Source organism: Corvus brachyrhynchos, unplaced genomic scaffold, assembly GCF_000691975.1.
Source record: "Corvus brachyrhynchos isolate BGI_N302 unplaced genomic scaffold, ASM69197v1 scaffold18, whole genome shotgun sequence".
NCBI classification, from domain to species: domain Eukaryota; kingdom Metazoa; phylum Chordata; class Aves; order Passeriformes; family Corvidae; genus Corvus; species Corvus brachyrhynchos.
This window is the reverse complement of record NW_008246064.1, coordinates 2,214,255-2,241,635: the sequence shown is the minus strand read 5'-3', so window position 1 is coordinate 2,241,635 and position 27,381 is coordinate 2,214,255. Positions and strand designations below refer to the sequence as shown.

At 42.3% G+C, this 27,381-nt stretch overlaps 1 protein-coding gene across 1 annotated transcript in view; it reads left to right on the top strand.

The window, feature by feature from the left end:
* Nucleotides 1–27,381, top strand: part of ADCYAP1R1 (ADCYAP receptor type I) — a 105,405-nt gene that overhangs the window by 4,639 nt on the left and 73,385 nt on the right. Inside the window, exon 2 of the mRNA XM_017746765.1 lies at nt 20,476–20,581. Coding sequence (XP_017602254.1) covers nt 20,476–20,581 — 106 coding nt within the window. The remainder of the gene's footprint in view (nt 1–20,475; nt 20,582–27,381) is intronic.

Sequence of the window (27,381 nt, the reverse complement as noted above, 5' to 3'; positions counted from 1 at the left end):
GCCTCTTAAAAGCCTTGTTTAAAATAGAAAAACAAAGTCCTGGGATGTGTAATACCGGGTAGAGCAGTTTCAAAGAGCAGGCTCAGAATTCTGGTATCACAAAAAATCATCTGAGAAGAGCAGTTTGGTAAAAGCACAGAGGCCTTGATACCAACCAACTTCAAGCACCTTTCTGAGGCACAAAAATTAGGATTTCAAGTTCCAGATGTTCATTATCCCGTCACTTAGGTTGGATAGGGACTTACAGAGAGTGCCAGAGTGAGAGTTCTCTCAGGGTGATGTCTCCACCTGAGATTTCTCTAAGTCTCTGGGGTTATTTTCTGAGAAAACTCAATGTGTTTACGCTCCTGAAGGTGGTGGGAGCCCTGGATATTGCGTTGGTTGCTCTGTCTGGTGCACTGGCTCTTGTAACCTCACCTGGGCACTTCAGGTGCCAGTACGAGTTATTGCAGAAGCTAAAGAAAGACATCTGATTAAAACATTTTTCATAGAATTATAGAATGATTTTGGACCTTAAAGGTCAGGTAATGTCAACCCCCCCTTCCCTGAGCAGGGACCCCTCCCACTAGACCAGGATTTTCAGGGCCCAGTTCAACCTGGTCTTGAAGCTTTTTAAGCTTATTAAGCTGATTTTCACAAAAGATAAATGACAGGGGAGAAAAAAAGTCTAAAAATACACATATTCTACCAAAATGTGGTTCACAACACTGTGAGAAAACACAGGTATCTACCACAACTTTCCTTTAGACAGACAAGAAATCCCAGTCTTAGAAATGCAAGGCAGCAGGTAACAAAGCAAAAAGTAGTTGCCGTATATTACATTAATGTCTTCACTCTTTTGCCCTCTGGAAGTAGCAATAATTTCTGTGACAGGCAAATAAAATGATGACAACACTGATATAAGGACATTCATGTGATTTTTTTTCCCTGCTGGTTTTGAGTTCATGAGCTTGCAGGAGAGTGGGATGAGCAGTCAAACAACAAGCTGGGCGTTAGGAGGAGTTCTTAAAAAGGAGCCTGTAAATAAATAAAAAAAATGTAAAATCAGAATCAGTGTTTTTTCTTGTTGCTCAGCTGTTATTATCCAGCTCCTGGAGGGATATTTTTCAAGTCTCTAGCAAGAATGTTGCTTGCCTGCAACTTGGGTTTGCTGAGTGTGCAGCCCAGGAGGATTTCCTGTGCAGGCAGCTTGAGGGGAGAGCTGTGATGCAGAACCAAAGCTGCATGGAGAGGAGGGGGAAATGGAAGCAAGAGAGCAGGAAGAAAGGACAAAACTATGAAAAAATCACATTTACAGCACTATTCCTCTATTAGGGATTTGGTCTCTTGTATTCCCACCTGCCCCTCTCAGCAGGGCTTGCAATAAAGGGTTTTTTCCCAATGTGTGAAATGAGCTCTGCTGCTTCTCAGAGTGGATGTGTGTCCTGTGGCAGGACTGAGCCCTGCCTGGGGATCAGGGAGTGCTGCTCAAAGCTTTTCTGGGGGAGCAGATGGGGTGAAACTCTCCAGACCAAACTTCCAGAGGTGTCCTGAGCACAGCTGTGGGGTCGGGAAGTTGATGTAAGGCAAAGCCTGCCAGGCTTGAGGGGGTTTCCAGGGCTTCTTTTCCAAAGCCATGACAATGTGGCTGTTTAACCAAAATCTGTGAGGCCTGTTAGAAAGAACTGCCAGCCCTAAAGCCCAAGTGTTGCTGTCACTGCAAGGGCACAGAACCAGCTGCACAAACCCCTCTCTGTTTCCCTGGGCAAGGGGTGAATTGCTCACTCCAGAGTGACTTATGCTCCTGAAAAGGAAGTTGTGTTCCTCTCAGGTCTATTTTCCCCATGAAAATGACTTGGAAGTGCAGATTTTGAAGATATGGATCCTGTCTCTACTAAAATCTGATGATCTCTGTGATACATTTATTTCATGCCAGTTTTTCCTTAAAGGACAACATGAATGCATCAGTGCTGCTTCTGTACTTCCCTGTGCATGTTAGAGCTGAGTTCTGCACCTAAATAAGTCAGGAAATTTACTTAGAGCAGTAATTAGCCACCTAAATGCTGGATGTCTGGATTAGAATCAGAGAATCATTGAATGATTTAGGCTGGAAGGGACCTTAAAGACCATCCAGTCCCACCCTCTGCCATGGCAGGGACACCTTCCACTATCCCAGATTTCTCCAAGCCCTGTCCAGCCTGGCCTTGGACACTTCCAGGGATCCAGGGGCAGCCACAGCTTCTCTGGGCACCCTGTGCCAGGGCCTCAGATTAAGATATTTATCTATATTAATATATAATCATAATTCTTCTCTACCCAGTGTCAAGGGACAAACACCTTTAGATACTGGTATAACCCATCCTAAAATCCCCCTAATGCTCTCTTTACTGCAGGGCCCTCAAAAACTACCTTAGACTAGACTTTGGTTTCTTTAGTTTTTTGAAACCTCATTTTTATTGAGCATTTATAAATGTTATGTGCATCATGAATAGATGACAGAAACTCACCCTTGCCCAACTGATTGTCTTATATTTTCAGTATCTTGTGACTCATCTTGGTAGGGTGGTTTGTAAGGTTATCCCAAATGCTGTTTACCACTGCTGCTTCCTGGAACACATTTTAAAAATTGAATACTAAATGTGTGTTCTTGTATGGGTGAGGGCAAATGCCATTGGATCTTTGTGTCTGGAGTAAAGAAAAATGGCAAATGCATCCATTAAATAATTCGGATTATAAAATTAAATACTTCATTATAAAAAACACCCCAAATTCAAAGAAGATCTATTTTAAACAGAACAGGGAAAATATTTTCCCCACAGAACAGTATTTTAAAAATATTTTGTAGTGCTTTCATAGAATTATTATTTCCAGTAGAGTTCAAAGAATCCAGTCTCAATTTCAACCACTTATTCTCCCTTTTTTTTCTGAATCCACTTTTTCTTCACACAAGAAACAATATGGAAATGAACACTTTTTAAAACTCCTCAGCTCTTTTCAAAAGAAACAAATGCCAGTTGCTTGTGGATTTTTTTTTTTTTTTGGCTATCAATATGGTTTAGACTGTAAATCCAATCAACGTGTTGAGGGAAAATAGTCTCAAGGAACATCTTTTGGCCAGATTTAATGTGTGCTGGGGAGTTTGATGCTTTCCCAACCTTTGTACATGTTCAGTGCCTGACCTCACTGTTCCAGCCTCCTTTATATCTGGATTTCTATTGAGGATTTCAAAGTGATAAAGGATTTCACTGTTCCTGCCCTTCCCAATAACACATTTCTGCCGTGCTCTTTTCTTGCTCAGTGGGCTTCTTTTGGAGTGCAAACTTCTCTAAGAGAGTATTAATTCCCTAAGAGCTGTAGACAGAACAAAACACTTTATCTGCTGTGTCCTCTTTTCCAATGATTTTGGCCCCACAGGCTCTCTCCAGCTCAGAATCTGTGACCAAAATGTGTCATTCAGGGGTTATTTAGGCTAAATCCAGGCTTTGCTTTGGTTTGAAGACAGCTGAAACAGTTTGTCAACAATTTCACCTACTGATATTTGCACATTTGGGAAGGGGCAGTCCAAGGATTTTAATTTGGTTTTAATTATTCTTCCCTGACAGCCACATCTGAACATGTTTGCTATTTGCCATAAAACTATTTCAGACCTTCACTTTCTGCTTTCTTCTTTGCTGAGGGCTTTCAAGATAACAGATAATGCAAAATGTAGATTGGAATAGGATTAGAGATCTGCTAAAGCTCAAGGGTAGAATGTTGTTTTCGCTTCCTCAGAGATATTAAAATGTTCTTTTTCCTGCTGCCCTCTGGCTGAGCTGGTTTTAGTTATTAGATCTCTGTTAGCCAGTTATGATAATTTGCTCCATTATTTAAAAAACATACAACAAATGGCAAATTTGCCATTTCTGCAATAGAAATTAAATTCTCGTGTAGTTTCAATCTAAGTCCATTTTAGTAGCTCTTCCAGCAACACAGATATGCAAAATCTAAACCTTTTGGGCATCATGTGGTTTATTGTGTCTGAACTAATGCAGGTGAACAAACTGCATCTCATTTAAAATGACTATCGACTCTCACTGTGTATTTTCAGTTTAAAACGTTTGCCCCCCAAAATGATGAATTTACTGTTCATCCCATAAGTGGCTGTAGCTGTAGGCATTCCCAGGAACACTTCATTTGCAGAGCAGCTGTGGGAGAGCCAGGAATTTTGTACAGACAGGCAGCATCGGTGGGAATGGATTGAAAGATGCTGAAGGGCTTTTAATACCCTAAGGAAAGCAGAGTAATATGATCACATATATGCATATATATTTATCTTCCCATTCCTCCATGTCATCCCCGTACCCTTAAAACCTGAATGCTGTTGGTTGATTCAACTAAATTTGACAGAACCACATTCTCAGAAAAATCAATTTTCTAACAGTTTCGTGCAGATGTTTAGGCAGGGACTTTTTTCTTAATTTCAAACAGAAAGATAAATTTCACAATAAACTTAATAAACTTGTTAGACAGAAGAGTATCCAAACTGGAGCTCATCTTAGGACTGGGGTTAATGGCTTTAAACTGAAAGAGGAGAGATTTAGATGGGATATTGGGAGGAAATTGTTCCCTGTGAGGGTGGGCAGGCCCTGGCACAGGGTGCCCAGAGAAGCTGTGGCTGCCCCTGGATCCCTGGAAGTGTCCAAGGCCAGGCTGGACAGGGCTTGGAGCACCCTGGGATAGTGGAAGGTGTCGGGGTGGGAACTGGATGGTCTTTAAGGTCCCTTCCAACCCAAACCATTCTGGGATTCTGTGATCTGGGAGACACTGCTCCATGTGACCAATGGCTCATGACTTGTGCTGCTGTTCAAAGAACACAACAAATTTATTTAAATTTTTTAAATCTAACAGCTAATTCAGGCGTCTGGCACTTCAGGATGACTGGCAATTAGAGCAGTAACCCAAACCATGAGAGCTTGAGGGTCAATGTTCTTATTGACCCTTTTGGTGCTTGATTTGAGCAATTCTGCAGCTTCTTGCTACTCAGTTCCCTGTGTCAGAGACCAGCAGCACTGCCCTGTCCCTGAAAGGTGTGGAAAGAGGAATCCATTGGATGCCAAGGTGTGCTTAAGCCTTAGTGGAGGTGCCAAGGGTAGATGTGTGACATACAAGGAGTTTGATCTCTCAGCACTGTGGAGAAGCATATCCTGCCTGGAGATCTGTGCAGGGGTGAGGAGCTCTGGCTGACACTTGGCTTTCAGACATTCTGAGCTTTATATCTTCAGCTATCCTGAAATAAAAATAAAAGGAATGTTGTGTTGTATATTCCATCTCTTTTGCAGCTCAGACCATTAAAAATTTTCATCACTTGGATCTGAGTGAAACACAACCTCAGGTCATTAATTCATTGCACTGAAGTGATGATCAAACATCTCTATTTTTCTGCCTTTCCCCTCACACTTCTTTGTACCTCGGCTGGTATCTAAATTATTTTCACCCCCAAAATCCATATCCATGGATAGCACATGGCAGAGCAGCTGGGGACACCCTGGGTGCTGTTGCAAAGCAGTGCCTTCATTTTGCATTGATTTACATTTCCCTTCTCCACAGCAGTTTATTTATTAGATTAATCCAACTATTTGCTGGTTCTATTTTAATATTCAAGGGATTTTTTTTTCTGTGAATTAAAGCAGTAGATGGGGACAAAAAATAATAAAGTTTATTTTCCATTGGTTTTCACACTGTAACCTACTGGTTGCAACATTAATTGTGCAGCTATTGAATTTAGGGACTACAAAGATAGAGATTAAACTTCTTTTCCCTTTTGTATCCCTGGATTTTTCCCACAGCTCTGTTAACAAAATCCAAAATGCCACCTTGTGAATGACAAGCAGTATTTTAGGGGTGGCTCATCTTATACTGAGGTCAGCTCCCACTGCACGGTGCTGCTGCAGAGGGCAGCTCTGGGATGTTGAGCAACGTGCAGTGGCAATTCTCCAGCTGTGCTCATGGATCTGGGAAAAAAACCAAACACCAAGCAGCTGCAGAAGCTGGCAGAAGCCGTTGCAAAATAACTCTTAAAACTGGGGAAGAATTAAATCCTATTTAACGTATTGCAAGGAAGAAAAAAGGGGAGTTTGACAGGCATGTGTATGAATAACATTAATCTAGAGAATTCTCAGTACTGCTTTTTGGCATTTTGGGACATTGTTTTTATTATTCAGAGCTTTGTGATTTTTTTCCACGTGTGAAAACGTGAAATATTTATCTCTTATCAAAGGTGTAATGTAGAAATTCTGAACTCAGTAATCTTGAGGATCAAATAAATGAGTTAACATACTGGAATCACCCAGAATAATCCGTGAGGGACAATATAAAAGAGGTTTCACCAGTTTTGCTTTCACATCTTTGTTTAGCTGAAGTATGACAGTAATTTGCTCTCCTGGCAGAGGAATCCCTGCTCTATTTCTCTCTTCAGCATGTATTATACAGAGAATTTTTACATGTGTTAATGTTTGCTTCTGAGAGCAGGGAAATCAAAGCAGCCAAAATAGCTGCTCCCATTTCTGATCCTGTCATTCTCCCTGGAACACTAAACTTTTTTCTTTCTGTTAACTTCAATCTGAATAAATTAGAACATTACCACAATTTAACATTACCATTTCAAGGCCTTTGGAACTATATTCCTTTTTTTTTTTTTTTTAATGAGTGGAGAAAAAATGCTCTGCATGTCTTTATTCCATTGTACATGTCTGGCTCTAGATGGACAATAGTCAGAGAATCACAGAATCATGGAATGATTTGGGTTGGAAGGGACCTTAAAGCCCATCCAGTGCCACCCCCTGCCATGGGCAGGGACATCTTCCACTATCCCAGGCTGCTCCAAGCCCTGTCCAACCTGGCCTTGGACACTGCCAGGGATCCAGGGGCAGCCACAGCTTCTCTGGGCACCCTGTGCCAGGGCCTCCCCATCCTCCCAGGGAGCAATTTCTTCCCAATATCCCATCCATCCCTGCCCTCTTTCAGCTTAAAACCATTCCTGCATCCCTCCATCCCTTGTTCCAAGTCCCTCTCCAGCTCTCCTGGAGCCCCTTTAGGCACTGGAAAGGGCTCAAATATCTCCTTGAAGCCTTCTCCAGGTGAACACCCCCAGCTCTCTCAGCCTGTGCCTAGACTCCCTGGGAAGTAAAATTAAAGTACATGGTGGAACTGAGTTTTTTTTGTAACTAGAAATTCACCAGCACAAGAGAAATTAGCACCTGGACATGAGCAGGAAGGTGAAAATGAAACTGTTAAAGGTCAATAACTGAGAAATTCTGGGCACTTCAGGTCCTGGGCAGGCATTTATCGGGGATATCCAGCTGAAACTGAGCAGCAACCTCTTCTGAGGTTTTGGTGTACTAAGAAAAAGACACAGGTATGAACTCATGGCTGCCCTGCCAGCCAGGGAAGGTATTCTGAGGTTGGGTTGCAATTTTTGTGTGGCTTTCAGCAGCCACCACTGAGAAAGAGGCAAAATTTGGCTTGTGCTGCTGGGGTGGATAAAACATCAAGACACATCAAAGCATGTGGACATCAGGGATGGCTGAGGATTGCAGAACCACCGTCAGTGAGGTTATGATGTGGTTGGGTGTCAGGAAAAGTTTCTTCTACCTGAGGTTTGTCTGGCACTGGAACAGGTTTCCCAGGGAAGTGGTCATGGCACCAAGCCTGACAGAGCTCAATGAACACTTGGACAATTCTCTCTCACCTGGTGGGATTTTTGGGGCATCCTGTGCAGGTCCTCAATGGTCCTTGCAAGCCCCTTGCAACTGAGCATGTTCTGTAATTCCATGTCACAGATGAAGTAGTATCCAGCATTTTCAAGCTCAAATACATAAGATTGGGCTCTCTTAGTCAACAGTCAGGGACCCCATTAATATGACATGCACGAAAACCCCAGCAGAACTCTCACCTCTTTCTCCAGGGTGCCAAGTTATTGACACTTTTACTACACCTTTAGCACATTAAATTGGGGAAGAGATGCTTGAATGTATCAGCCAGCACTTCTTATCTGTAAAGTAGAGCTGTAACCATTTATACTTCGGCTCTAAAGCCTTTTTTTTTTCTTTTTCCCTTTCCTGAAAAAGAAAAATTCTCTCTTGTTTAAGTATGGAAAAGGATCTGAGTCTCAAAGCCTGGGCATTGCAGTCAGCTGCAAACAGCACAGCTGAGGCATCTGCTACCCTGGGAGAGAGCCCCTGTGCCAGCAGTTCTGCATCCACAATGTCCCTGTACGTCCCAACACTTCAGAAATGCCTTTTTATGAACTTTTTATTAAATGCAGATTAACTGCTGCACCTTGTTGGAGCTGAGGACAACAGGACTTGCACTGCCAGGTTAATAAAACCCACCCCAAATCTGTCCTTATTTAGTGATGTGTCCCTTTGAGGAAATTTCTGTGTAGCACAAAAGGCAGAACATGTTGGAGCAGAATCTGGGTCATGACAAGGCTCTGACAGTGAGACCTGTGGCTTATCTGTCAGGGTTTGAAATGCATCCAAGCCCTGCTGGTTTGTTTGGAATGAAGTCACCCTTTAAGGGGGAGATCTGTTGGTAACAGAAGACCATCTCAGTCCCTGCATGTCGTCCCTCCTTAAATCAAACCCTACCCCACAGTGAAATAAGAGTAAAATAGAGATTTGAGGGCGGGTATGCAATCTGGCACTGGGTTTTGTTGGTTTAAGTTGGTTTTCTAGTAATTCTGCAGTGATATTTCGTAAGACATTTCTGAACTTTTCGAAACCTCCTAGAGGTTAGGCTCAGGAAATGTTGCGTGATCACTGGTAGGATTTTCTAAGAAGGTCTCATGAGCAGTGCATGTATGATAAATTCATTTTTGCACGCATTTTATGCTCCTATCCTGATGCCACATGAAGCAAAGCCTTTGGATAAGGACTCACACACGGATAGGAAATGCGCTTCTTGCAGGATTAAGTAGTAAGTTGCATTTTTACATCATGGTTCATAAGCACTTTAAGTTAGAGTTTACAATGGCAAAGTATTCTTGATACACAATAATAAATAATGATACTGATACATAAAATGTTAGGAAAGGGAAAAAAAAAACCAGGAAAAAATTTGGAAAGGAGAACGAGGAAGCTGGATGTGTAACACACCTGCAGCAAGACCTGCTCTCAACTATGTTGTTCCATTCTAGTCCAAATTTTTACCTTTCCAAAATCTCAACTTTTGGGGATCCCATTCCCTAGCTATGTGAAAAAAAATTAAAATCATGAGTGTTCAGGGTCAGCTTCAACCAGGGAATGTTTTCTAGGGTGTAGGAAGGCTCCAGATATTAGTAGGAAACATTTCTGGATATTTTGCCCTGAGTGTAATTTGGACCAGCGGTTTCATCTGGGTTTTTTTTTTTTTTCTGGTCATTTCCTGGTTCCATCTCCGCTCTCCTCCTGTATCTGCTCTTCCTAACTCCTCACAAAATGGATTGAGGTGGACGTGTCTGAATTTTTCAGAATGTGTAAAAAGAAAACCCCTCTAATTGTTATACCTTGTCTGAGATGTTCTGGAATTCAGTTCTTGTGATTGAAGAAAGGAGCTGGGTGTGATTGTGTTTCCCTGTCTCTCAAGATCTTGTGAAGATGTCAGTAATTAATTACTGCTTATTTTGGGTTTTTTGTGGCTAATACACAGATCCCTGCTGGCTGTGAGTCTGGGCCTCTCTTTTATGGCATCTCTGAAAGAATTTTGTGGTTTTATTGTTCCTTTGAAACATCAGGCATGGGAACTTGAGGTCCAAAGGTATTTTCCATCACCTGTTCATTGCATGTCCTTGAGAGGGGTACATTTGTGCTGCAACCAGATCAAAAGGCATAATCCTAGTCCAGAGCTGCATGTTCTCAGGCTCTGAAAATATAACATATATAAAATATAAATAATATGACTATAATATATGGGGTTATAGGGTTAAAGACAAAGGCCAAATCTCCAGCTGAAAGTCATTATTTGTTAATCTGCATTAATGGAGAAATTAAAACATTTAATGAGACAAACACTGTAAAACAGGTAATGTGTCTTCCTACATGCAGTGGTGTCCAGGGCATCATTAAATGTCATTAAATTGTCATTTTTAAGCTTACAAATGCCCAAGACAGAGATGCTACGTGTGGTTAAACAACTATGAATTACAAACATACCAAATCCCTCCTGCTGCATCAGTGGGGGAACTGTGTTGGTGGAACTGATCACTCCTCTGGCAGGGATTTATCTACCCAGGGCTTGGTTATTCACTGTCAGGACATCACTCTGTACCACCAGAGATTTTATTTCCTGAGAACTGCATTGAAAAGTTTCTGTTCAAGAGTTGTTTCCAGATATTTGAATGCTGGTGATCAACCATGTACACAGCACTTCTGCTGGCCTGTACAGCCTGGGGTGCTGAAGGTGAGCAAATAAGGCACAGATAAGAGTTTCCAAGAAGGAGGATGGGGATGGGGTTCCCCAGTGCTGGATCTGCTGCCACTCGAGTCACTTTGGGATCCCATTTTTGTTGCCAGCAGGAAACAAACACTGACACTGCAAGTCTCTCTTTGTTTCCACCCTGATAACTTAAGCCATAAATACTGATCAAAACTGAGTGTCCAAAACATTAACTGGCTGTGAGAGAGGTGTTTTCTGCTGCTCCTCAGCAGCACAGCATTGAGACAGCCCTAAAAGCAGAGATAAGGTGCCCTTCGGTTGGCAGACAGTCATGAAAGTAGGAACTCTGCTTTGCTAGATCACCTAATAAAAGTGGCATTAGTATCATTCTCTCTGGTATAAACCCAGACTGAAGGATCACGGTGGATAATAACTTCAGAGGGGGAAAATTTGGATTTTTTTATTGTGTGGAAAATTCGGTTTCAATATCTTCTGCCATGCTTCAGTAATATGTTAATATATCTCACCTTTTTTTTTTCCCCTTTCTTATTTTTTCGGTTTTTTCTCTTTTTATTTGTATTGTTTTGGTTTTTTTGTTTTGTTTTGTTTTAGGGGTTTTTTTTTTGTTTAGGGTTTTTTTGTTTGTTTGTTTTCTTTTTCAGTTTGGTTTGGTTTGGTTGCTTAAGTTTTGGGGTTTTTTCCCTATGGAGGAGGTTGCATCACCTTTTAAAACTCCAAGTAAATTTTTCCTTACCCCTAAACTGGATTACTTGAAGGACACCTCATGGGGCCTCCAAAAGAGTTGGAGAGGGACTTTTGACAAGGGCATATAGTGATAGAACAAAGGGGAATGGTTTAAAACTGGCAGAGGGCAGGTTTAGATAAGATATGAGGGAGAAATTCTTCCCTGTGATGGTGGGGAGGCCCTGGCACAGGTTGCCCAGAGAAGCTGTGGCTGCCCCATCTTTTCCTTTCTGATCCCTTTAGCTGGGCTCCACGCTGGTGCTCTGATACCCCATTCACTCTGCTCCCTTCTTTTCTTCAGGAAAATGTACTTTATTCCCCTCCTTGAGTTTTTACAGCAAAATAGTGATGAAACCTTCCAGAAACAAGAAGGAGAAAGAAAGGTTTGCTGAGAAAACAACTCTAAGTACAGCCTTTTGTGCAAAGATTTGATTTTTTTGGGAACTCAGTGGGGTTTTTTAGTAGTGAGGGAATTTTTTTTTCATCCTCCACTTTAGCACAATACCCAACCCAATGTCTCTGAGCACTGAAAGAAGGAGGAAAATTGAGAATAAGCTTGAGCACTCCCAATTACCACTGCTGTAACAAGCTGTTTGCCTCTGTTCTCCAGTGCTCTCCCCATTCCCGGAGCCCCTTTAGGGAATATTGGAGTAAGATCTGCAGCACGGGGCGCTCACTGGAGCTGCCTGCCGGGAAAAGAGAAAGCGAAGAGCGTGTATGATAGTTGAGGGCAAATAGCTTTAATTTAATTAGCAGATTAATTAAAGCTTCCTCCCCTGGGCAGGGTATGTGCGTGTGTGCGTAGAAAGTTTTTCTGCAGCCTGCTGTAGCTGCTCATCAATGTGTTCCTGTTCCAAGTGTGACTCAGATGGGGCTCCCACTGAACTTGCTGGGAGCCTCTACAAAACAAATTTCCTGTCGGGGACCTTTTCTCTTCAGGGTTTTGTTTAAATGTAATGAAGTATAAATGGGCAAATAGTAACAAGTAGCGACAAGAGCTGGCTTTGCAAATGAATGTGGCATCCAGCAGCACGACAGCTGCAGAGCTCCTGAAAGCTTCTCTGTTTCCCGATGTCCCTGCGGTGAGAGAGGCCTGATGTTAGCACAGATTCCCTCAGAGAACCTCCCCAACAGTTCTATGCAGTGTGATGAACCACACAAGAATTTTTGGGAGCCCTGACTCTGCACACTTTGCATGAGTCCTGAGGAAAGCAGAGAAGGCCAACAGTATCCTGGGCTGAATTAACAAGAACAAAGTCAGTAGATAAAAGGAAATGTTTATTCCCTTCTACTCCGCACTTGATGGATCACTTATAAAATCACAGAATCATGGAATGGTTTGGGTTGGAAGGGACCTTAAAGATCATCCTGTTCCACCCTCTGCCATGGGCAGGGACACCTTCCACTATCCCAGGCTGCTCCAAGCCCTGGCCTTGGACACTTCCAGGGATCCAGGGGCAGCCACAGGTTCTCTGGGCAACCTGTGCCAGGGCCTCACCACCCTCACAAAAGATAATTTCTTCCTAATATCTAATCTAAATCTACTACTTCTGGAATATTACATCCAGTTTAGGCTCCTCAATATATAAAATACATCAGCCAACAACAGCAAGTTCAAAGGAGAGACACCGAGATGGCCTGTGTGGAGAGGATGAGGAAATTTGGCTTTTTTTACTGGTGGAAGGAGAGAAAATTTGGGGGCAACCTTGTAGCAGCCTCATGGTATCTATGAGGAGACCAAGAGGAGGAAAGAGCCGGGGCTCTCATCATGATGTGTGGCAGGAAAATGAACTGTGTGTGTCACCTGAAACAAGGGAGGGTCATACTGGAGAGAATCCTTTTCACCCTGAGGACAGGTAAGCATTGGAGTAAGCTCCACCGAGGTTGTGCAGTCCTCATTCTCAGAGTTTTCCAAAACCTGGGTGGAAAAAGCCCTGAGAAGCTTTACCAATCCTGTTTCTGACCCTGCTCCCAGTGGAAGGTTGAGCTGGAGTCTTTCGGAGGTCCCTTCCAACCTGAATTACCCTGTGCTTCCATGATGATTCTCCCTGGAGACACCTGTGATGGATAGTTGCCATCATTCAGAGAAAGCCACCAGAGACAGGGATGTCTGGGTGAAGGCAAAGAGTAGGAGGGACTGAAGCTTTAAACACAAAATCTGTAGACCAGGAAAAGCGGGTTAAAGCTTTAGGTTATCTTTTACATCCTATTGATTTTGGGTTGCTCTGGCAGCTGATACAGAGTTCCAGGGCTGCTTTAAACAGGGGACATTCCTGTATTGCCAGCGCTGCCTCAAGAGTGAAAAAGGTGTACCTTCCTGAAAATCCTCTGGAGAAAATAGGAGAGGAGAACGTGCCTCTGCGTTGCTGTTGCTGACAGAAAATACAGCTGTAAAAATGATGGTCCGGGACCTTCTTAAGGATCATCTGGACCCCCCTGTTCAGAGTTTATATGGGAATTTCAGGCTTCAGAGTAACCAGTCATTTTGCCAAGGCAGCAGATTGATCTAACAGAGAAAATCTGGGATCTGGGAAAGCAGGATCATGGTCACCTACAGGTTTACCCCTCTGGATCAGCAGTTCCTCAGATTCTATGAACCACGTGTCCCAGATTGCTCAGAAATCAAAGTGTTTCTATTTCAGCTCCCTCATTTCAGATGTTCAGCTGAATCTGAACATCTCATCCCAGATTTATGTCAATATAAATCCTCATTTCTCAGCTGGGCACGATGTGTTAAAAAACAGGGATCCCACCCTTCAACTTCCTCTCCAGTAATTTTTATTAATTGATCAATCTGAACTTCTGTGTTAAATCTGAAATGGTTACCTGAGGCTGGAGCAGTCTGACCACAGAGGAAAAAAATACTCATTATTTATCCTCCTTTGTCAATCACAAATTCCAGCAATTTACATATGCATGACTTGCCTGTAACCCCCCATCCAGGAAATCTCTTGCTGTGACAGAGACTTGGCCAAACCCTGGATCCCCACTGGGCTGTTCTCTTTGCCAACAGCTCTGCCATGTCCCAGCCTGTGTCAGGAGCTGGGAAGTGTCCTTGGAAGTGATTGTCAGTGATATTTGCAAGCCCTGGACCCCTGATCTCCTGCAGTGAGGCCATGCAACCCAATTTTGCTCCACTATTAAAAGCTTTCAAAGTGGTGAGAATCTTCCCATAAAGTTTTGTAAGGGAGTAGACCCCGATTTCTTAAATTCCCTTTCCTTTGAACAATTTGAAAAATAAGTGGGGATTGCCATGCTGGCAGGAGATTATCAGCTTTTCTACCCTGTGTTGGCCTCTGAGGAATGAAGGAAGAATCCGACCTGTCCTACTGGGAGTTGTACTTCAGAATTATATCTTTGGAGAAGAAATTCTCAGGAATTTCTGGAGAAAGCCATTTTTATGAAATAAAATCAGCAATCAGAAGGGCTGTTAAACTCTTATCTCAAGCACATTATGTCTAGCAGGATTTTTAATCACTTTTCCAGTGAGTGGTTCATCCTTGCCAGTACAAGGCTTTGAGAAGCATCACCTGCTGTTAGAGATAGGGATAAGTTGGTTTGATCCAAGATGATACTTCCCATGGAAGTCCTCAGCTCTCCTGGGAATGCTTCACAATGCTCAAAGAGGGGATTTACAACTGGGGAACCTTCAAGAAAGACGGAGAGAGACTGTTTATGAGAGCCTATGCTGACAGGACAAAGGGACATGGTTTTAAACTGGAAGAGAGTAGGTTCAGATTGGATATTGTGAAGAAATTCTTACCATGAGGGTGCTGAGGCCCTGGCACACATTGCCCAGAGAAGCTGTGGCTGCCCCTGGATCCCTGGAAGTGTCCAAGGCCAGGTTGGACGAGGCTTGGAGCAGCTTGGGATAGTGGAAGGTGTCCCTATCCATGGCAGGAAAATTGGAAAAAAATTATCTCTAAGGTCCCTCCCAATCCAAGCCATCCCATAATTCTATGATACTACAAAAAGACAGTTCAGGCAAACTCAAAACCAGGTTTACCCCATGTTGTGTAACACATCTTTTGTCGAGCATTCACTTCAGAAGGCATCCACTGAGAGAAGGGAACTGTTGAATGTGCTACTGCTATTTTTTCATCTGCAGTGGGATGTGCATCTCTCCAGCAGCCATCAGTGTTAGAAGGTGCCCATATCTTAAATTCACAGCAGCCACTCTGAAAGGGATCGATGCCTTTTCTTGGCAGCGGGTTCTGCTGGTGTTTTTTTTTTTTTTCCCCCTGCACAATTTGCTTAAACCATGGCATCCAAACTCTGCGGCAGATTGCACCATTGTGGCTGGGTTTGAATGAGTTCCCAATGGCTTTACCCCCTCACTCAGTGAGAAGTTTGAAATCACAGCGGTTTGGGTGCCATTTACACAGGAAGACAAAAAATGCAGTCAAGTGACAAACCTCAGACCTTTCTGGGGACAGCAACTTGTTGGACTGCCAAGCCAGTGTTGTGGGGCCCAGCAATGATGCAAATCAGTTCTGGAAGAAAATCCAGACAATCAGAGCTCCTTCCCAAACCCCTCTATTTTTAACACAACATTTTGCAATCCTGGCCCTGGTTTGACCAGCTGAATCATTGCTTGGTGAGAACGGGGACTCAATCTAATGGTGTTGTTTCCATGACAAAGTGAGCTGCTTTTGGCAATGCTCACAGAACAATTTATCATTCTTGAAGCTAACTTTCCAATACTGGAAGTCATAACAATTAGTAAAATGTGTGTAATTCAGCTTGAAGTGAGTGATCTCATGTACCTTGCAGATTAAACTCCTCTCTTGCATTATTTTAGAAACAACACTTAGGCAAAAGTTGAATCACACCCTAATTCATCTTTGTGTTGATGTAAACCCATATCCATGAAGGATTTAATGAAGATTTGCTGTCGTTGTTGTTGTTGATTCTTGCCTGTCCTTCTTTACCTCTCTCATTGTCACAGTGCCTGATATGACATATCCTGAATGGAGTGGAAATGTTCACATTCCTTAAAAAAAAAAAAATTAAAAGTCAGGACTTCAGAGATGCAGCACAAAAATGCAGAAGAGGAAAGAACAGCCAGTGGTACTGAATTACCATATTTGGTCTGGTCTTTATAGAAATGCCAAATGAATTCCCAGCTCACCATCATGTCATTACTAGGACTTCAAAGCAGATTTTCTGACCCTGGAGTTTCTCAGGAATACTGGTGACATCTCACTTCTGCAGATCCACTGAGTTGACTCGTGCAGGGAAATCAAGTTTTATAGTAGTTGTGATATTCTTATTGAGAATAAAATGGGGAAAATGGTATTTTTTGAATAACTGAATGTAGTCAAAGACAGTTCAGGTTTTGTGGCTGGACTGTTCTGCACTGTTGGTATATATATATATATAATTATATAGACCAAATTTATATTCTATAAATATATATAAAAATATAAATATATAGACCAAATTTATTGTACATATGTAAGTTGCAATATAAAAATCTGATATTAATTTTACCATAATGCCAAAGGAAGAGCAAAGAGTTAAGTGCTGGAAATTACACACAGCACATAGCAGTTTATATTTGTGCTGGCCACCTTAATAAAAGCCAAGGAAGGAAAATGAAAGCTCTGAATTTGTTGTACATCTACAATGTCCTGCCAACTTCTTGTGTTCTCTCAGAACTAAACAGATATTGACCCTTTTGCTGTCTTTGTATCTAAATGAATATACACCTTTTCTAAACTGATGTGAGTCAAAATCTTTCACTTCATTGAGAGTAATAAATTTTTCAAAAACCTGTGAATTTCATGCACTGTCGACTTGGATTCTTGGTTTTTCTAGTGCGTGTCAAAACAGACTTTAACTGCACACATCATTGATCTCTTCTGGGAAACTGAAACCAGACTGTCTCTGCTGAACACAGGAAATTGCAAATGTCCTCGGGGCAAAAGAAATGGGATCAGGAGGCCGTGGAGTTCAAGCTTACACTGCCACTTGGGCCTGACTTGGCAGGTTAAAGGCTCTACCACTCCATGGTCAATGGAGAAACATCAAACCCGTGGATCCTTTCAGGAAAATGTGATAACATTAAAGCCTCTCTGCATTCAATAGACAAACCTTTTGTTATTAACAGTCCAAGCCTTTTTGATTTTCCCAGATACGGAATTGCTTGTTACGATGGATGACAGGCAGCTCATGTTCTCTGACACTGAGGTTGATGCTTCCTCCCTTCCTTTGCTTTCAGTTTCCATGTTCCCCAAAATTATTTTTGTAAAATCTGTTGATGAAGTGCTACAAAATGGCACAGAGTTGGTTATGGGAAGTCACATCAGAATAATCTGGCAGCACTGAAAGCTTGAGCAAAGCTGCATGGACAGGTGAAGCACGTGGCTCTGGTGCTCTCTCTGTCCCCACCTGAGCCTCCTAAGCCAGACTTACTGAGATACGGTTGACTAAATTTAATCAGTTTAGTCAGAGACATCTGACTAGATGTGCCAGCCTGCAAGGAGAACAGTAAAGTCTGAGCTTTTAACCTTTGGCTTGCTTTATAATCAATCAAGTCCTGGCTTTGATACAGATCTAGCAAAGAAGATACCAAAAAAAAAAGTAAGGATAAATCACACTCTTTTGTTTTTTCACTGTGGATTGAATCTAAACCTGCTTGTCAGATGTCTCTGAGGACATGGCCATAGTGGGTTTCTTAGTATTCTAGAATAGAATCACGGAATGGTTTGGGTTGGAAGGGGCCTTAAAGATCATCAGTTCCACCCCCTGCCCTGGGCAGGGACACCTTCCACTATCCCAGATTGCTCCAATCCCCATCCAGCCTGGCCTTGGACACTTCCTTCCAGGGATCCAGGGGCAGCCTGGAATAACCTGTGCTAGTGTTTCCCTAACCTCCATCATTTGATGGACTCTGGATAAATATCTGCATCTGTGTGTAGCATTTAACATCCACAGTCTCAAGCTGAAGCGTTCTGTAAGTTCTGCAAGTTAACAATAAGTGTGTGAAGAAATATTTCCTTTTGTTCAGTCACATCCTGCTTGCATAGACAATGCATTATTATTATTAGCAGTAGTAGTAATAGTAGTAATAGTAATAATAATAACAATATTATTACTAAATGACAGCTTTTCCAACTGGTACCTGGTGAGCTGTACAGAAGCTGCCACATTTGTGTATTGAGACAACCCCTGACCACTCTTTTCACACCTGGGCAACTGTGGAGAGTGAACCTGCACTAGCAGCAGAACTCTGGGTTTCTTTGCTATTTCCCTTTTATCTTTTAAAAATATATTCTAAGAATTTGAATGTCAGCCAATGCAATTTTCTCTTTGGGGAGGCTTAAGGGATGATGTAGCAAAAGCCCTTATGTTCTTGGGAGATCCTAGAGATCTGTGACAGTTTATCTTTTCCAGGCACTTGGGAGCCCTTAAAACAGAACCATGTTTGTTTTGAAGACAAACAAATCTAATAATGTGGTTGTGCCTGGTGTGTCCCTTGGGGGAAAATAGCTGAAATTTATTACTGGGATCTCGGAGATGATGAAACTGTGCAGCATTATGAGTTCCTACAAATGGTGAGGAAAGCTTTCCAGGAGAGTTCATCAAGCAACCCTCTCTGTCCCTGAAATAGGGGTGGTGGCTTTTTGCAAAGCTGGAAGTGTGCAGATGGTTCAGAGCATCATCACACAAACAAAAGCACAACGCAAGCACCATCAAACTGGATTATTACAGACTCACTGAATGGTGTGGGTTAGAAAGGACCTTAAAGAGAAATTTCATTCCAGACTCCTCCCATGGGACACCTTCCACTATCCCAGGCTGCTCCAAGCCCCTCCAGCCTGGCCTTGGACACTTCCAGGGATCCAGGGGCAGCCACAGCTTCTCTGGACACCCTGTGCCAGGGCCTGTCCACCCTCAGAGGGAAGAATTTCTTCCTGAGTCTTGATCGAAATCTCCCGTCTTTTATTTTAAAACTGTTCCTCCTTGTCCTGTCACTATCTGCCTGTGTAAAAATTTTTCTCCCCCTTTTTTATAAGCCACTTTAGCTGCTGAAAGGATTTCATGTGCCTTGGGATTTGCTGTCAGGGTGTGTTGAGTGCATGATGGTATTTTGGTGCATCCCTGATCCCAACTGTTCACTCCATTCCCTGGGAAGTGAGGGAAGAAAAGCTGAAGTGTGCAGATGGGGCTCCAAAACAAGCTAGAGTAGCTTAAATTTGGGTATTTCTTTCCCTGTTTCCTTGTCCCTACTTAGCAGATAAGGGGAAACGGGTCACGCTCCATTTCCTCTGTGGTTTTCCATTGTCAAGAGTGAAGGAAATGGGATGGGAAATAAGAAATAATGAAATTGCTCCAGTGAACCAGGAGGACCTTGCCCACCTTCAGCCAGGGCACTGATTTTCATGGTGTTTTTCACTGAGTGGGGTTTGAACCTCAGCTGTGCCCCTGTAAAGTGATCTCATGAAACCTGAGGTTTTATTCTCCTTGAATGATATTCCCTGGCCCCTGGCTGCTATAGGAATGAAATCCTGGATTGATTTCCAGAAATGGGTCACATTGTTATTTTGTTGCTGCTTTGGGATTGCCTGGATTGTGTTGCCTGCAGAGTTCCTCTCATAAACAAAATTTTTATTCCCTTCTTTTTTCCCCCTTTATTTTTTTGTTGTAGTGGGGTGTATTAGAGAGTTAAAGATAGAAAAATAGAAAAAGAGAAGGAAAATATTTGGATCAAGCCAGCCTGGTTTAATTGGCATTGTATTCTTTTTGGCAAAAGAATTTGCTGTAAATTCTCTGGGAATAAATAAAGTTAACACTGAGGAATGAACAAGGTGAAAGAATAAGAGAAACAGCTTTTAACTTGGTTTGGATTCCAGAGAGATTTTAATGAATTGTGCAAAGACTCACAAGAAACTGGTGGAGGATCAAACCAAGCCTAAATTGATTCCTGATTCCTCTTTAAATTATTTCTCTATTTAAAAGATATCCTTGTTTCAGCTTTTTATGAAGAAGGAATTAAATAAAAAAAAGCAAACATGTTAGAAATCACATTTTGACAGGAGGAACAATATAAAATCCCCAAATAATTTATGAGAATTTAAATTACTTCATTTGGCCTTAGACCTGCTAGAAGAAGAAAAAAGAAGAGTAAAAGTGAAGGAAAGAAAATGAAGTTTGTTACAGTTTTTGTTCAACTTTGAATGATATTTTTCTTTCTTCTTCCTTCTTTTTTTTTCTTGTAATGGAACCTTAAATCTTCCCGATGCTTCCTGATAACCTCACCATTAATTTTTTAAATGTTTTTGGGGTTTTTTTGTAACTGTAACTATTTTAATTTTGTAACTGGGGTTTTTTTTCCCATTTCCCCCCATATTTCAGGTTTCAGCAACCCATTCCAACTGCATCATTAAAAAGGAGCAAGAGACTTGTCTGGAGAAGATCCGGAGGGCGACGGCCCTGAACCCTCTCAATGACTCTTCTCCAGGTGAGTTTCAGTTCATGCACATCGAGCTGACAATTCAAAGTGTTTTTCACCATTTCCTGTGGTGCCTGGAGGGGTTTTCAGCAGTGTCAAAGCAAACACTTCATGGCAAGAGGAGCATCACTGCTGCTGAATGAGCTCGGGGAAATGTTGAAAGGACAAAAATTCAATCAATGGGAGTGCAAAAGAACCATTCCTGGTTATTATCAGAGGTCAGGAATCTGTTTCTTTACTTTAGGTAATGCAGTTACAAAATGTCTACAAAACCAAAAAAAAAAAAAAAAAAAGGAAGAAAGAAAATTAAAAAGAAAAGACACCTGGATAATTTTTTCCTGGGTGACAGCAGCTTTGGGGACAGGATGTGACACACACGGTGTTTCTTTACTTTAGGTAATGCAGTTACAAAATGTCTACAAAACCAAAAAAAAAAAAAAAAAAAGAAGAAAGAAAATTAAAAAGAAAAGACACCTGGATAATTTTTTCCTGGGTGACAGCAGCTTTGGGGACAGGATGTGACACAAAGTGCTGCTCTGGAGCAGCTCATTTTCCCTCCTCGTCTTGGTAATAATTTGTATATCTCTCCCATGATCCGAAGCCCTTTACAGGGATTAACACTGGGATCTCTGTAATCTTGATGAAGGATACTTGTGCTATTGCTGAGATAAGAAACTGAGGCAGCGAGTGAAGAAATTTATAGTTTAATATCCTGTCTTATTTCCTCCTGACCGCAGCAGCAGCTGCCTGTGGCCAGCACCAAGGAGAGAAGGGCAAAGAATGGCAAAGGAACTAATTGGAAATCAGGGTCCATTTACTGAGTCCTGTCCAAACTGCTTCTGCTGTGACTGGAATTGATAAAACCGCAGAGAAAAGCCGATAAAACACATTGTGTGTGATGAAGGAGGGGAGATTTGCCTCCCCTTTTTCTTGCAGCACATTTTAGTGCAGAAGTAAAGAAGGGCAGAGCGTAGATATCTGTGTTACCAGTGTCCTCTAAAGCAAACAGTTCTGCATTTTAGCTGCTGGGAGTGTTTCCATCAGAGGGGAGTGTTTCCATCAGGGTCCTGCTGTTCATCTCATGCATAAATTCATTTCTATTCTGCTGCCCAGCTCTGGGCAGACAAACTGTGTGCTGTGGTGGAAGTGAGAAAAGCTCCGTGTACTTCAGGCAGTTCATTTCACCCCCAGGGATGTGGTTTTGAGACCCTCTTTGTGCTTTACAGAAGAGCTTCCCAGTTTTTCCCTGGTCCAGAAGTGGCATAAGCAAGGAAAAAAGGGGAAAAAAGCCTGTTTCTCATCCCCTACCCCCAGAATGATGCCAGGAGCTGATCATGAGCCCTACTTCTTATGCAATGGCTATTGTTTGGATTCAGGAATTCATAGAACTCCCCAGGTGAATAGAGACCATTTCACCAGCCAGTTTGTTCTTTATCATCCGAATCCAGAATAACCCTGACAGCTGGGGACTATTCACTCTGAACTCCTCCCCCTGCCTGTTCCAAATTGAAAGGACACAACTCAGAGATAGAGGAAGCCCAGAGCCATTGGAAAGGCTTTTGAATCTCAATGTGATTAAATTTTATCACCCACTCAGGCAGGAAGGGACTGGATCCTTTCAGGCTCTCACTCTGAGCAGAACCCAGCTGCTCCCTGTTCTGCTCCCCCAGTCTTTGCAGGCTGAATCGCTGGGAGGATTTTCCCAGGCTCGCTGAGCATCTTTGAGTTGTTCCCCACATCCTGTGGCAACGACTTCCATACTTTATGTGGCTTTGAGTAAAGAAACCATATCCCCTCCGAGAGATTAATCTTCCAGTGAAGGATTCTGGTGTATTTCTTGTTTGAAAGCCCTTTCATTCCATAGATCCTGCTTGCTGTCCTTTTCCTCTAAGTTTTAAATATTTTAAATTTTTTTCTTAAATTTTTGTAGATATGTTTTAAATTTGTTTCATTTCACCTCTGGGACTACATTTCACTCTAAACTCTTTAAATCCTGACTTCAAAGCTCACTTTTCATTATATGGTGCTTACTTCAAGCCAGATCCTGCCACCCTCCCTCCCAACAAAGCTTTATCTCCTTAGTTAAAGGATGAGATATCAACAAAACTCTTATCACCTCCTTACTGGTTAAATTTTTGCGAGATGTTTCACCACAAAACTCCCTGAAGGTGCAGTAACTTTCCAGAAGTTAAGCAGTCATAAGTGCAGGGTGTTGATTCCTCTTGCATTCCTCCTGCTGCACACAAACTGTTTCTTATTTGGGGAAAATGAATATTGCTGAACATACTTTTGTTTGTTCAGCACTAAGACTTACTAATGATGGCAGGTAGTGGAGAAATGTTACCAGTTTGTTTCTTTCAAAGAACGAGAAAGATGGGAAATAACTCCTTTGCTTGTCAGAAACAGCTGAAAGAGGGAAGAAATCCCTCCTGACTGGTGAATAAAATTCTGTTTTTTCACAATTACGTCTTCCCCTCTTTGACTATTCCTGCATGGAAGTTCCCATAGAACAATTCAGTATACACATTTTTTGAGAATTTATTTCTCCTCACTGTGGCTGCAAGGTATGAAATGGGATTGTGAGCTTTTAGGAAGTCTGTAGGGGCTTGTGAACTGTTTCTGAGTGACTGTGATGTGAAAGAAAAATCCACCTTTTGTGGCAGGTGACACAAAGAGGGTCACGTACAGAACTTGGATCTGGGACATGAACAGTCTCTGTGTTCTGTATTTCTACAGGACTTAGAACAAGAATATAAAATGTTAGAGTTCATGAGTCCTTCTCCAAGGTGTCCACATGGCACAAAAACAATAATGGCAATACTATTTAAAATTATAAATAACTAATTATATTTATTTATTATCTCTGTTTGGAGGCCTTGTTTTCTGCACTGATAATTCTCTGCATGGGAAACCCTGTCCTTGGGTGGCAAAATAGGAAGAACAACTTATGGGTTCCTCCATTTTGCAGGAACTCAGCTCTGCTGCCTTGGCTTTACCCCCTTGCTGTGTTGGTGAACACAAACATCGACCAAATGGGGTTTCTGATGTTTCCCCCTTTCTCTCCTACTCTGCCTCTCATGCCCAGATGTTCTGCTCATTATTTCTTTATTCTTCACAGCACTGTTTTCTCTCCTTCTGCTGCTGTGCCATGCCTTTAATGCTTCAGAGGCAATGACTGCCTTGAGATTTTCTGTTTGGTTTCTTTTTTTCCATTAGTTTCATGATGGATTCTTCCTCTTAAATGCTTTAAATTCTTTAGGAAACTTTATATGAGAAGAAATAGGGGGCATGTGCTGACCCTATGTGTCCGTCCCCGTTCAGTCATCACTTACAGCCTGAATGAAAAAGAGAATTTGAAGGAAATGAAATCTCAGCAGGACCCAGAATCTGACTCCTTTGCTCTGGAGAAGGAATTAAACTGATAAAGCAGAGTAATGAAAGCCAAAGGCAGACAAGAAAGGAAGGAGAGCAGTGATTACTTCATACTCAACTTCCCCAGGCAGTGGAGCCAGGCTATTTCTTACATCAACGTTTCCAATCTCCTCTGTTTGAGTTTTCATCCCTCTCTTCCTGTGAAGCTGCCCCAGTTTGTGCTGGACCCTTTTCTAGCTCTCACCAACCCTCCAGGTGTTTTCTGCCAGATCAGAATTGATGAATCTCACTGCTGATCCACATGCACCCTTTTTTATTTCTGTTTCTCCTGTCCAGACTCTTCTGACCTGTTCCCAACCCTGGGGCTAGGAAAGACTGACACAGGAGTTACTCAGATATTAATGATAGTTTCCTGGCTTATGTGCATTTAGCAGAAGCTTTATCTAATTAAATGTTGATACCTGCAAGTGCATCTGCACTACAAATGAGCAAGTCACCTTCCTCAGTTTGTAGCTCTGGATGTCTACCAAGTAGAGCCTGAGACAGACATTTATTCCCTCCTCAATGCAGATTAGATGATGTATATTTTTTCCCTCTGGACACATATGGAATTAAGGGTGACCATCTCAGCTCTAAATAATCACATTTAAGTGTCTACGTTTGATCAGACAAATCCCACCTTTAGCTTCTGGCTCTGATATATTGAGTAGGTCATGCTGGAGGTCTGGATCACCCCAAAAAAATCTGAATTGTGATGGAAAGAACCCTGCTGATGAAATGGAGAACACCTCCAGCTGTAGATTGGCATGAAAGAATTTTCCCAGCCTGTCCCTGTCTTGCTTTCCACTTTTGGAATGGGGTATTCCAGACTTGTCCCTTGAACGTGGCTCTCTCTCAAATGGTGGGGGAGTTCCTTGAGTGATCTGCAGTTTGTGCCTAAAATTTAATGTTCAAAGTGCTTAAAATGCACTAGCCTGGAATGAGCCAAGGTGTGACAAAAGTGAACTCAGCAGGAGAATTTGAATAGAAAAAGAAGTGATGAGGCCTTATTGGTGATTATGTGGTTCGTGACTCACTGTCAAATCAATCTTTAACTTGAAGCCCTTGTTTTCCAGCCCCACTCCTCCTGTCCTTCCTCTGAAAGATGTTGAAAGGAAGCGACATTCCCAGGCATGTCAAGGAATTGAAAGGAAGTGATGATTCCTACAGGGAATCACATCTAATCCTTGTTAAAAGTTACCCTGTAAATCAACAGGAAAGAAGCTGATAAGGGGTAGGAGATGGTAATCAGAAGGTAGTGTGGTGATGCAAAGAGAGATTTTGAATTATGTTTCCATCACACAAAGATGATGGAGCAGGTTTTTTTTTTCAGTTTCACATTTTTTATTGAGTGTCTCATCAGCCTCTTGTTCTCACAGAGCTTTTGAATTATCTGCTGTTATTTCTCCTGGCACCACTGGGAAGACATTACTTCACTGTGTCTCCCTTATTGAAGCAGCTGTGCCCAAGAACAACAGGACCAGGATTGAATCCAAGCTAATGAATTCCTGGAGTTGGAAGGGTATAGATAAGAAAATCTCTCTACACCTGACAGTTTCCTCTGTGGCTCCTTTTTAAGCAGGATACAGACCTAGATAGCTTTGATCTGCTTGGATACATCTCCCTTTGGTCAAAGATGCTTTTCTTTGCACTGATGGATTTATCCGTGTGACACTGCATAAAGTGTCTTCTGCTAAATTCATATTAGAGATGGTAGGAACAAGAAAGAATTTTGAGGGAGAAGCCAGGGACATGTGATGACAGACACAGGGTCTGTGCTTATTTCTGGCATCCATTCTGTAGAGTCTTTATCTGAACAAATCTCCTGTGCACCCCTGGGGACCCAAGCTGTGATCGAACTTTGCTTTTTCTCAGGCAAATGCAAGAAAAACTGCTTCACTGATCTCTGTTTTCCAAGCATTGATTCGTTCTTCAGCTCGTTGCTGAATTTCTCTGACTTTATCATCATGCTTTTTAGATGTTTTTGGGAAAGGGAGAATGGTTTTAAGTGAAAGGGGGTAGCTTTAGATTAGGTACTGGGAAGAAATTCTGCCCTGTGAGGGTGGGCAGGCCCTGGCACAGGGTGCCCAGAGAAGCTGTGGCTGCCCCTGGATCCCTGGAAGTGTCCAAGGCCAGGTTGGATGGAGCTTGGGGCATCCTGGGATAGTGGAAGGGGTCCCTGCACGTTGCAGGAGGTTGGAATTAAATGAACTTTAAGGTCCCTTCCAACCTAAACCATTCTAGGATTCTCTAAGTTTGTTCATCTGATAGAGTGAATAAATTCATGTCACCTCAAAATGGACTTATAAAATAGAGAGATCTTTATCAGTGATAGATATTGAAACTGAGTTTATAGTAGGTCAAAATCAGAACTCACTGACACTTACAAATACTTACAGAACTTCAATTTGCCCTATTTCTGCTTCCACCTCCTGCTGAGAAGGTCGTGTTACAAATGCCCATTTTTCTCCCTTGCCTATTAACACAACCATTGTGGAGGTCTGAAGTTGGGTTGAATGAATTCTGTTGGTAATAATGACCAAAATCTTCACACTCCAGGCATAAACCAAGCTTCCGGATCCATAAAGAATCTTTTCCTCCAATGCAGCAGCTGAAGCTAAAATGTTGATGCTGACCCACTGTGAATTCAGTCACATCAGTGAGGCTGAAAGCCTGGAAGTGCATTGTCATTGGAAAAGTTCAGGATCAGCTTTGACAGGGGAAAGAAAGGGTGTTGTGTCACAGCCAAACTGCCCTGGAATCATTTAAGGAAAGTTTTTTTGCTAGACACGGCTGCAGACAGGACAAACCTCCAGTGGGTGAACCAGCAGCACATTTCTTGGAAAAGTCTTTAGGATGTTTCTTTCTCATCCCTCTTTAATACACAGCCAAGCTATATTCACCTAAATGCTCTTCCTGGGGAGGCAAACTGTACAACAATAATTTTTCTGGTGAGGAATTCCTGGAAAGAGAGATTCAAATGCCATCCACATTGCACCCTAGACACAAAACTAATGGGAGATGAGCAGGGATATTCCTTTGGCGTTGTAACTCCCAGCTGAGATCATGGTGCTGGGAGCAGAAATAGAGTTTTTGTGATCCTACAGCTTTTGCTTCCAGGCCCAGCTGGATTGCCACTAGACTGGAAATCTCTGGACCATTTTTCATCAGGGATCACAGTGTGGTTGGAATCTTGTGTGTTTCAATTTCAAGAAGATCATTCCTTAATATACTGTCCCCTTGTCTTCAGTGCCACGTGCTATCCATGGGATAGTGCTGAGCCATGTCAAAGGGGTGTGTAGGGCCATGTGGAGTGTGTAGGGTTATGTGGAGTGTGTAGGGCTATGGAGTGTGTAGGGCCACATGGAGTGTGTAGGGCCATGTGGAGTGTGTAGGGC